Source organism: Vipera ursinii (genome assembly GCF_947247035.1).
Source record: "Vipera ursinii genome assembly, chromosome: 3".
NCBI classification, from domain to species: Eukaryota; Metazoa; Chordata; class Lepidosauria; order Squamata; family Viperidae; genus Vipera; species Vipera ursinii.
The window spans coordinates 163,324,958-163,337,411 of NC_139516.1; the positions used below are offsets into that span (position 1 = coordinate 163,324,958).

Consider the following 12,454-nt stretch of genomic DNA (forward strand, 5'->3'; position numbering starts at 1 on the left):
TATGCTATGATTACTTGTTCAGTTCCAGACATAAGGTAGTACTGCATTTATCAGAATAGGCTACACTTTAAGTTTAGGAAATTAAAATAAATATGAGATTCTGATCACAAATCTTCTGTACTAGGTTCATTTTGTTCCTGAGTTTCAAAGATTTTCAAGCAGGATGATAGATAATCAAATTTATGTTGATCATTTGTTTCAGATACTAATGAAAATATTTTGGCAATAAAAAGGCTGGCTCTTTCTGCTAATTTGACTGCCCTTAATGGTATAAGTCATACTGTCGGATTTAGTGAGAAGCTGTTGAATTCTTCATCTGCATTGTCTAAAGTTAATGATACGTTGCAGAAAACAAATGAACTTATAATTGATTCAACAAATGCTGGTAGGTTTGCTGCTTGATTGCTTACTAGAAATGTTACTGCATGCAAGAGTGGGATTAATTTTTAATCCAAAACATTCTTTATCCTATTCACATTGAAAGCAGTTTGTACTAGTATCAGCAGTTTGCTGATACGGTGAGAAATTGTGATGAGATTTGCTATCTTTTTTGATTGAAAGTTGGCATTTTCAGACTAGCAAGGCTGAATGAAAAACCAGTAAAAAATTAAACGTACTTAGTTACATAATTTTGTGTGTGTATGTGTGTGTATTCATTATTCATTTGCAGCTTTAAAACACAAATAGTTAGCAGAATTGCCCCAAAACTCTTTTTCAGGATATCTCCACTTCTGTTTTGGCAGCAGCATCAGCTGAAAAAAAAGTGAATGAAGTTGAAATCCAGGCTGGTCTGTTATATGGAAGGCTGAAACCTCTCAAAATACTGGAGGAGAATCTAAGCAGAAACATCTCTGAAATTAAAGAGCTCATAAACCAGGCTCGCAAACAGGCAGCTTCTGTAAGCAGCTAACCATTTTTATGTATTCCAGAAAAGAAACTGCTATTTTGTTCCAGGATATATCATAAATAGTTGCATCACTGAAATAAACTGTAACTGACAAAGTACATATGTACTCTAATGTAAAGTACATATCCTAAATAGTTGCATCTACTGTCACTATATTAAATTTTAAATGATAAAAACTGTAATACAGACGTTATTTTCCTCCTGAGGGATTTATACTTGTCCACAAGGACTTGTACTTTTCTTTCAGTAACATAAATCTTCCATGGCTGCCTAGGTTCTTTCAGTTTCAAAAATGCAGTTTAAAAGAGGACAGGCCCATGCAATGTATGAGACTATTAATTCATACCAACTACTCGTTCTATTGTCAAAACTCTCTATTGTCTTCCTGCATGTCTCTATTTTCATCCCAGGACATTCTTCATTTCTTTCTAATAAAGGAGAATATTTGTAGCTCAGGGTAGAAATGAGGGATCTTTGGTGCTCTTTGAACTTGGTTGTTTTGCACATGTTTCATTACCCAAGTTGTTTTGCACACGTTTCATTACATAGTCAGTGCTGGATGATGACTAGCAAGGATAATATTACCTGATTTGGGTAATGAAATGTCTGCAAGAAAACAACCAAGTTCAGAGACCACCAAGGACCCCTCATCACTCTATTCTGCACAGTGCTATCTGTTCAAAAATCCCTGTTTCCCTCCTACAAGTATGACCTTAGGGGTAACCTAATCCATCTGTTTTCTCAGAAGCCATCCTGTGTATATGGGTTTTGCTTCAACCATCTAATTCCTACATCTTAGGGGACAGAAGCCCTTAATCAAGTACAACTAACCAAGGTTCTAAAAAACACATGTATTGTTTTCCACTATCTAGTGTTTCCCTTTTCCTCAATGTGTTTTGCATTGTAGGATGTACAGAGCAACCCCCATCAGCGGCACAAAGAAATACCATTCATGATTTTGGTGAAATATAAAGACAGAAAGAGAAATGCTCCATCCCGTTGGTTTTTATTTAATTATTTTTTTTATTTAATACATTTATATGTTGCCCATCTCACTGACTCCTTCATGTGATTAGCAATAGTACTTCACTGCTTCACAGTCCTTTATAGCCCTCTCTAGGCTATAAAGAGTCAGCATATTAATTATGTCAAGTATTTTATTCATTAATGTAGATAATATTTCTATGATAACCACTATGTGTCTCTACATGTATGTGTATGGGTATAAATTGTACCTGCATTATATAAAGTTTTTTGTTTTTTCCTTTTTTCAGATTAAAATTGCAGTATCTGTGGAAAAAGACTGCATTCGGGCCTATCAACCCCAGATATTATCTACTAACTACAATACATTAACATTAAATGTTAAAACAATGGAACCTGACAATCTTTTGTTCTATTTGGGTAGCAATGGTAAAGTAAGTAAAGAATTTTATATCTCGATTCTTCTATAGGTTGGGTACTCTACCAACTATCAGTCTAAATTTCAATTGGGTTTCTACTGAATTATATTATCTGACACCCATACAACAAATAAGCTGCATTTCAGTGGTCAATACATCTGAGATAATGAAATGTTGCAAAATATTTTGGGTTATTATGAATACAAGGGTGCAATCTTTTGCCTATTTTATGTGTTGCAGACTTCAGTGGGTCAATAATAAATATTCTCTTAAATTTAGTATTCTGAATATTCAAATGCTAATGTGAGAAAATAGATTCTTAAAACTGGATATGAAATATGTTGATTTTTCTATCCAGTTGACACATTGTGGATATTTAGATATCCTTTCCTTCTGTTGTTACTTTAACAATTAAAAACCTTGGTATGCATATTTTGTCTTTATAGTGATATGTCTGTGTTACTGCTAAGATAAACAATCAGGATTATAGATGCATCATTTATATATTCTATAAGCCATTAGAAGGCTAAACTGTTAATAATGCTAGAATTTAACTTGAAAGCATAAACTTGGCAGTGCAAGATTTTGCAAGGAAGATGAAAACAAGTCAAAGAGGGAACTTTTTGCTTGATGCAGTAATTTTTCTGGGCCCACAAGTAAACACAGATTACTTAAGCATGTATTTAAGCTCAAGTATATAATGTTTATGACACAACCAATATTGCTAGGGAATATTGCATTCACATCTGCAGCTTAACGTGAGGTGTGTGGATAAAACAATAACTTTCAGATGTTCTGGACTAATCTCATGAGGCCAGAAGCATGGCCAAATGGCAAGATATTATATAAACCATAATTTGATACATCTAAAGATACTTTGTTGCTTTAAAATGAAGTAAAATATAATGATCAGTAGAAATCGCTATATAACAGATATGTCAAACTCACGACGTCACGTGACGTCGCACAACGTATCGGGACAGTTTTGCCATTGCCAGCAATGGGGTGGGCGTGGCTTCTGCATGACGCATCCGGCCCGCAGGCCGGCAGTTTGGCACCCCTGCTATATAAGGTAATGAAACCTTATTTCCTTTAACCTTTATAGGTGGCAGTAGATAGCTGTCCAAAAGGGGAAAAAAACCTCAGTAATAAATTACTTGGATTTCAAAACAAAAAACATAATGCTAGTTTTTTTTTCTTTTTACATTTTTACCAGCACAATTGCTCCCAATCAGTTAATTGTAATCAGTTGTATCTCAATTGGTACCGCTAATTTCAATAGGTTCTTATATTAGTTTATATTTATGCAGTACTAATTTGTTCTTTAACTACATGACTTGTACTTTATAGTAGAATTAGATGTACAGTGTGTTCATTTAAATGATTCTGTGGTTAATTAAGCCTATATAATTTTATGTGGTCTTCACATCTTCAAAATGTTTTTATTTTTTGGCTGGGCTTTCAAAGGTGTTTTTTGTGGTTGGCTAGTTTCAGTTGTAATATAACACCAGCTGCCTGCAATTAGTGCAGGTTCGCATCCCACCAGGCTCAAGGTTGACTCAGCCTTCCATCCTTCCGAGGTAGGTAAAATGAGGACCCAGATTGTTGGTGGCAATTAAGCTGACTTTGTAATAATGCCGCTTGGGGGGTGTATGAAAGCCCTAATAAGCAGGCATATACATAGAATGAAGGCTACTGCTAAGCTTGTAAGCCGCCCTGAGTCTTCGGAGAAGGGCGGGATATAAATGGAATTAAAAAATAAAAATATATCTAGTGGTGGGATTCAACCAGTTCGCACCACTTTGGCAGAACCAGTAGCTAATTTTTTGTTGCCCAGGCCCAGAATGGACTTCCAGAAGCAGCATCCACACAGAGAACCGGTTGTCCACATATTTGAATCCCACCATTGAATATATCTCATATTTAAGTTGCTGTAATTGAGATGGCCAATTTCACAGTAGTACATCAAATAATAACTTTCTTCATAGGACCAGAAAGGTAGAGTAAAAATTAAAACGATTGTGGTATATGAATATGATTATAGTTTCTCTTATGGAATCATAACAATCAAAATTGTTTTTAAAAGATTTTTAAAAACTTTAGGAACACTGTTAGACATGTTGGTCCTTTAATATTCACAAACTTTTTCTTAGACTGATTTCATGGCAATGGAGATGCGACGTGGCAAGGTGGCCTTCTTGTGGGATTTGGGTTCTGGATCAACAAGACTGGAATATCCTGATTTATCTATTAACAACAACAAATGGCATAGAATACATGCTACCAGGTATGGATGTGTAAAATACTATGGATGTGATACTATCTATATAGAACATCAGATATCTAGAAAAGGTAAGTTGTGTTGGGAATAAACAGCTTTTAACGTTCTTAAAATAATAATTTAATTTATCTAATAAAGGTATTTGTCATAAGATGGATGTAAGAGATAAACAATTACAAACCAGAGATATATAGATACTATTGGTTTTATGATTTCAACAGCTAGTTAATACCAAATTTTGGAGCACATTCAATGATTTTAAATGTTGAAATTGATGCCTTAAGCATTTGTAAAATATAATCATTTTGTCTTTTAAAATTTTAAAATTCATTCCCCCAAATGTAAAAACATATTGACACGGGGGGGGGGGTATAAAAGAATGCTGATAAGTCACATATAATCACAGACATGGATATTTTGAGAGCTGTGTGGTACAGTAGTTACAGTAATGTTGGAATAGAAGTGAGGAGACCCAGACTCTAATCACCCTCAGATAAGGAAGCTCATTGGGTCAGTTCCCCTCTCTCAGACCCAGGAGCCTTCGTTGAGGTGTTACACTAGAAGCAGGGAAACTGATGTTGTAGTCCACCCTCAACCACAGAAGCTTACTCAAATGGCCTTTGAAACTTAAGTAGCTTCATGCAATTTGCCTCCCGGATACTTCGTTAGCTGAAAAATATCGCCATTATGTCAAGACTGTGTCAGTTCCATGAAGTAGACCAGACTAAGAAGCATTCATTGTGCAAGCCGAAAGCTACTTGTATTAGAACAGCTACAGTAACAGAACCTTGCAAGTCTGAATGTGGTTCCATTCCTCCCTCTTTTAACTTCTTGGAATTAAGAGGGAGAGGGGTTGCTGTTGGAGGTGTTTTTGTAAACCGCCATTTCCTTGGCTCAGGCTGAGCTTCATTTACCCCTTTCTTTTCCTTCCCAACCATCCTGTATTATTTACTACAGCCTCTTCACAATCATACATATAACTCTAAGCCAACTGTACAGCCCAAACGTAGAAGAGTTTTCAGTACCTTGGTAAAGGATCTGCACTTTTTGTTTTTAGAAAAAAAAGCGGGAGTCTGCATAAATAAACTGAATTTAATGAGTACCCTAAATTTCTGTAGTGGGTTAAGCTGTTGGACTAGTCCCAGAGAGCCCTCAGCCGCAGCAGCTTATTGAACAACCTTGGATCAGTTGCTATCTCTTTCTTTCTCTCTCAGTCCAATCTATTAACAGAGTTGTTGCTATAAGGAAGAGGATGAGGAAGTAAGTACCGTACATTGCCTGGAGCTCCATTATATAGGATGGGATATAAATCAAATCAGTAAATAGCAACATCTAAGTGATAAGTATTCAGAACAGTTGCCGTCAACTATATACATATTTGCATCTTTTTCTTGAACTGCTGTGTGTAACACCAGTTAGCAGATTTAACTATTTTAGTTCTTTCGTTATTCTTCTAATTAGGTTTGCAAAAACTGGCACTCTGACTGTAGAGGAGGCTAGTTCTCCTCAGAAGCCCATCAGAAGAAGTGCAACCTCCCCTGGAACAGCCACTGTGCTAGATGTTAATCCGTCAACTCTAATGTTCATTGGTGGACTTGGAGGACAAATCAAGGTGAAAGGTTTACTATAATATAATATGATAGTTCAGTTGGCAGATATTGAAGATGATTTCCTCCTCATCTGGTGAATCCGAAAGAGTTGTCAAGTATTCAGATATGATAAGAAAGACGTCTATATGATGGTTGCTTGTTCTTGTTCTTTAAAAAAAAGTGCCAATGACTATAATTTTAATGTGAGAAACAGCACCATCTTTGTGGAAAGAGAGGGGGGACAAATTCATAACACTAATTTCAAGAGTCAAGTTCATCTCTTTTGGACATATGTCATGTTGTTGCACACGCACACAAAGGAACAAACTGTGCTGCAATACTGACAAAAGCAGCAAGTCCCTGAGGATACTGCCCGAGAGAGGTGAAAGTTATTGTATACATGGGGATTAATGATATTAATCAGTACTAACTTGATTTGAATTAAATACAGTTATCTCATTATTGCAGTGCAGTCTATGGCACGCTATCAAATGCAGTAGAGTGGAACTCAGATAAAACATTAACTGATTTTGTTTCACCCTTACACTAAGCCACATTTGGAAGAATATAAATCAAAACTTTTTTCCCCCACTTACCTTTGAAGCTGTGTACCTGAAGGAATTTCAGCTAGCCAAAGCTTATTTTATTTGCTGTATTTTATGTGTTCTGTATTCTATAGAAATCACCATCAATTAAAGTAACACATTTTAAAGGGTGCATCGGGGAGACATTCTTGAATGGCAGACCAGTGGGACTTTGGAATTTTATGGAAAGAGAAGGCAAGTGCACAGGATGCTTTGGAAGGTGAGAACTGAAAATAGCTGCTGATATTATTTAATTATTTTGTGCATTGTCATCTCAGTCAATATATAAAGGAATTTAATTTGGGGTCTACAAGTATTTGGCTTTGAAAAGTATGCCTATGGCCATATGGATTGCTTGAGGGTTTTATAAATCTTGTTAGGCTTCCCTGTTTGCTGTATAGCAACTTAAAAAATAAGTGATCTTTAAAATTGTTTGAGTCATCTACCACAATCCACAAGTAAAGAATACCGTGTGATTCTCCAACTTTCCTTCTGACCTCTCTAGGAAATAAAGATGGGTCAAGGCATTACTTTGATGGGGAATTCACCTGTTCTGAAGGCAAACCTTGTCTTGTAGATGGGTTGTAAAAGCATTATTGTGCATTTAATTTTGGGGTCATTTTTTTTCTTTTTTTTTTTACAAATACCTGTACCATGTTCCATTTTGGGTGCTACCAGAATTTAATTTTGTTGTTTTACTGTTGTTTAAATTGTTGTAAGGATGTATCTTGAAAATTATCTTCTGGATTTCCTCTGAGTTAAGAGATGATTCAAAGATAATTCTGTAAATGATCATTTTTATATCAAAACCAATTTAAAAAATGCTCATAGCTGTATAAGTGTTTTAACCAGCAGAGGGAGATAGATGATTATTTTATAAACCTGTTTTGAAGAATCCTAAGAAACTGTAGAATTATGGCTATTGATAATGGAGTATTCTCCTTTAAATTGCTGAAGACAATATAGACGGATTTAGTATGTTTCTTTTTAAATGTTCCCATTTTATTGATGTGGTTATAATATTTGAAATTCATATATTGCTTTCTTTACTAAAAAAGGAAAAGAATATATTAGAAAGTTTCATGTATATATTTAAACTAATCTTCAAAATGAAAATAACTTTTACTCATATATACTTTTAAACTGTCTTTAATTAATTCAATACAGTTTTACCAAAATTTAGATCTACATTAAAGTACATCAAATTAATTTTGTCCTGATCTTTTGCACTACTTTTATTTCTAGGCTAAAAGAGCAGTTTGGCAATTTTACATATAAACTCAGTTGATGTCTATTTTGACTGTTGCTAAATTGGATTTTCGTTACTGAGTGTAGTACAGAGTTCTGTGGACAGAATATATCTTGTTAAGAACTTAGTTATAGCCTGCCAGTCTCAATCTTCCATTCATTTGTTTTCCCTAGCCCACAGTATGAAGATCCTTCATTTCATTTTGATGGCAGTGGATATTCAGTAGTAGAGAAAGCACTTCGTTCCACTGTGACTCAGATAATTGTATTTTTCAACACTTTTTCAACTAATGGGCTCTTAGTATACCTGGCTTCCAATGGCACAGTAAGGAGATCATCCCATTTTATTAAAAAAGATATATTCAGTTCCATAATCTGTATTGGGGGTATCTTTTGATAAGTAATAAAATAAAAATGAATAAATTCACTACTATGCCTAACTACCAGCTACTTGTTTGTTTCTTTCATTTTTATCTTGCCTTTATTACTTTATAAGTCATTCAAGGCAATGAACATACAGAATACTCCTTCCTCCTTCTCTTTATTTTCCCCAAAACAATAACCCTGCGAGGTGGGTGGGTCTAAGAGAGATTGACTGGCTCAGAGTTCCCCAGCCAGTTTTCATGCCTAATGCCTTACAAGAATGAAATGTCTGTGCAGTGTGTTACATGAATAGCATTCTCATAAAAATGGGTGGGATTTGATTGTCCAGTGATTTGGATGTTGTTGACCCCATGTGGACATCCCTATAGTGAAGAGTCAACAATAAATTACATAAATTGCATTATTGTATGATAGATTAGCTAAACCATTGTTGAATCTGTAATGACTTTATTAAAATGGTAGCTTTCACTAAGTTTCAGCTCCTCATTTTCAGAATAGAACTAATTTTACAGAATTTGTATCAAGATTATGTGAAGCATTTTGAGTTTTCAGATGAAATTTGACTGCTAGAATTTTCCAAGATTACCTTACTTATTGGATAGTTGAATAGATGTAGCAGTAAGAAGTGTGATGTATTTCCTTAATTTTTGCTTCCTTTTCTGCAGAAGGATTTCTTATCTCTGGAGCTTGTTGATGGCAGAATTAAAGTAACCGTTGATCTTGGTTCAGGTCCCCTTACACTTAAAACAGAAAACCGCTACAATAATGGAACATGGTATAAACTTTCATTCAGCCGAAACAAAAAGGAAGGTAAAATATGTTGGCTCCATCCAGACATAACTCAGTGTGTTTGTCTTTGACACTGATTTTAATTATAAAAGTCAAACCATAGGGCTATGAAAACTAGGCAAAATCCCTTTATTACTTTGATTGAAGAATCAAGAGGTGGTAACATCTTTACACTGAAATGGCAGAATTAGAGGTGGCAGTTTCTGCCTTATGAAACACATACCAGGTCTGACCTGCTTCATCTAATTTTTCACTTCAAAACAATGGTTTCTGCACATACAAGAAAGTTTTGAAAATTAAAATGAACAGGTTTTTTTTGTTGCTTCTTGGCGGAAGTTTGATTTGGATGGTTTATAGTACTGTAATATCAATATCTGATAGTTTACAAGTTTGATGCACACTGAAAAAATCAACATTCACAGAAAGGTGAACTAAGATGATGCTCTTTAATATATTCTGTATGAGCCTCTAAACACTGGAAGCTTTTAAGAAGAGACTGGACAGCCAGTTGTCTGAAATGGTATAGGGTTTTCTGGCTGGACTAGATGACCTCCCAGGTCCCTTCCAAATCATCATCATCATCACCCTGAGTTAAAAATAAATAAATGAAGCTGTCACTTCTCTAACAATTACTTGATAACACTGGGGAGACTCCAGAAAGAGATTAAATAATGTGGCATTTCTCTAAATTTTGAGATCAAATTGTGCTAGGTTAGCTGAAAATCATTTCCCCTAAACTAAACATTTTGATACATATTTATAATACTTTCAATTGTTGAATAGCGAAGGGTAGATTGTTTTTTTATTTTGTTTAAATTGAAATTATGTTGTAAAAGTACTGTCTGAAATAACATATATATTATATTTTTCATATTTCTACTAAATGAAAGTGGGGTTTAATTTTTTTTTATTCTTGGGTGATCTTAATGACTAACAGAACAATGTATTGTTACTGTTACATTTTCTGCAATGTTTGTTTGAATAGAAATTCCTGAATGTGACAAACTGTTCCTATTTGCTTACCTCAAGATATTTCTTTTACCTTTCAGTGATTTTGGCAGTCATGGATGCTTACAGCCTCAATTCTAAAGAAATCAAACAAGGCGAATCCCCTGGTATAGCCTCTGACCTGAATCGTTCTGATAAAGACCCAATTTACATTGGAGGGTTACCAAGGTCAAGGACACTAAGGTACAATTAACTATGTTCAAAGGAAGTCCTTAAGAGTAGGTTGCACAAAATGTTCTGTGTGCATGGAAAAGCTGACTTCTCGAAGCAAATGTGAGGATCAATTTCCACTGTTTGATGCACGGGTGGGTAGTGTACAGGAAAAAATCTGAGATAATAGATACAGGGAGTGCAGAATTATTAGGCAAGTTGTATTTTTGAGGATTAATTTTATTATTGAACAACAACCATGTTCTCAATGAACCCAAAAAACTCATTAATATCAAAGCTGAATATTTTTGGAAGTAGTTTTTAGTTTGTTTTTAGTTATAGCTATTTTAGGGGGATATCTGTGTGTGCAGGTGACTATTACTGTGCATAATTATTAGGCAACTTAACAAAAAACAAATATATACCCATTTCAATTATTTATTTTTACCAGTGAAACCAATATAACATCTCAACATTCACAAATATACATTTCTGACATTCAAAAACATAACAAAAACAAATCAGTGACCAATATAGCCACCTTTCTTTGCAAGGACACTCAAAAGCCTGCCATCCATGGATTCTGTCAGTGTTTTGATCTGTTCACCATCAACATTGCGTGCAGCAGCAACCACAGCCTCCCAGACACTGTTCAGAGAGGTGTACTGTTTTCCCTCCTTGTAAATCTCACATTTGATGATGGACCACAGGTTCTCAATGGGGTTCTGATCAGGTGAACAAGGAGGCCATGTCATTAGATTTCCTTCTTTTATACCCTTTCTTGCCAGCCACGCTGTGGAGTACTTAGACGCGTGTGATGGAGCATTGTCCTGCATGAAAATCATGTTTTTCTTGAAGGATGCAGACTTCTTCCTGTACCACTGCTTGAAGAAGGTGTCTTCCAGAAACTGGCAGTAGGACTGGGAGTTGAGCTTGACTCCATCCTCAACCCAAAAAGGCCCCACAAGCTCATCTTTGATGATACCAGCCCAAACCAGTACTCCACCTCCACCTTGCTGGCGTCTGAGTCGGACTGGAGCTCTCTGCCCTTTACCAATCCAGCCACGGGCCCATCCATCTGGCCCATCAAGACTCACTCTCATTTCATCAGTCCATAAAACCTTAGAAAAATCAGTCTTGAGATATTTCTTGGCCCAGTCTTGACGTTTCAGCTTGTGTGTCTTGTTCAGTGGTGGTCGTCTTTCAGCCTTTCTTACCTTGGCCATGTCTCTGAGTATTGCACACCTTGTGCTTTTGGGCACTCCAGTGATGTTGCAGCTCTGAAATATGGCCAAACTGGTGGCAAGTGGCATCTTGGCAGCTGCACGCTTGACTTTTCTCAGTTCATGGGCAGTTATTTTGCGCCTTGGTTTCTCCACACGCTTCTTGCGACCCTGTTGACTATTTTGAATGAAACGCTTGATTGTTTGATGATCACGCTTCAGAAGCTTTGCAATTTTAAGAGTGCTGCATCCCTCTGCAAGATATCTCACTATTTTTGACTTTTCTGAGCCTATCAAGTCCTTCTTTTGACCCATTTTGCCAAAGGAAAGGAAGTTGCCTAATAATTATGCACACCTGATACAGGGTGTTGATGTCATTAGACCACACCCCTTCTCATTACAGAGATGCACATCACCTAATATGCTTAATTGGTAGTAGGCTTTCGAGCCTATACAGCTTGGAGTAAGACAACATGCATAAAGAGGATGATGTGGTCAAAATACTCATTTGCCTAATAATTCTGCACTCCCTGTAGAGAAGCTTTTGTCTTGAGTCCAAGGGCAGCATATCCAACCAGTCCTCCCCACTCCCTGCCAACCTTCTTTCTATTTTTTCTGTATTTGAAATCAATTAAATCTATGGCATCATTAAGTGGAGGTAGGAAAAGCAAGTCTCTGAGAAGATTGGTGGACCATGCTGAGGAGAATAGAAAGACCAAAGTCTTGTAATATTCATCCCAAAATTCCACTAGCTTGTCATTTAACTAAAATCTGGAATTCTGAGCCAATCCAAAACAGTTAGGCCTAATTCTAAGATATATATTTCAGGTACATATTTTCAGTTTTGAGTGCATTCATATTGAAGATAGTCAGGAAATTGCATCTGGC

At 35.9% G+C, this 12,454-nt stretch overlaps 1 protein-coding gene across 1 annotated transcript in view; it reads left to right on the forward strand.

The window, feature by feature from the left end:
- The window catches only part of LAMA1 (laminin subunit alpha 1), a gene marked incomplete at both ends in the record, with an annotated part of 96,760 nt that overhangs the window by 69,832 nt on the left and 14,474 nt on the right, over positions 1–12,454 (forward strand). The window contains 9 exons of the mRNA XM_083358725.1: positions 203–385; positions 744–898; positions 2,182–2,325; positions 4,464–4,597; positions 6,053–6,203; positions 6,860–6,984; positions 8,187–8,337; positions 9,062–9,206; positions 10,235–10,376. Coding sequence (XP_083214851.1) covers positions 203–385; positions 744–898; positions 2,182–2,325; positions 4,464–4,597; positions 6,053–6,203; positions 6,860–6,984; positions 8,187–8,337; positions 9,062–9,206; positions 10,235–10,376 — 1,330 coding nt within the window. The remainder of the gene's footprint in view (positions 1–202; positions 386–743; positions 899–2,181; positions 2,326–4,463; positions 4,598–6,052; positions 6,204–6,859; positions 6,985–8,186; positions 8,338–9,061; positions 9,207–10,234; positions 10,377–12,454) is intronic.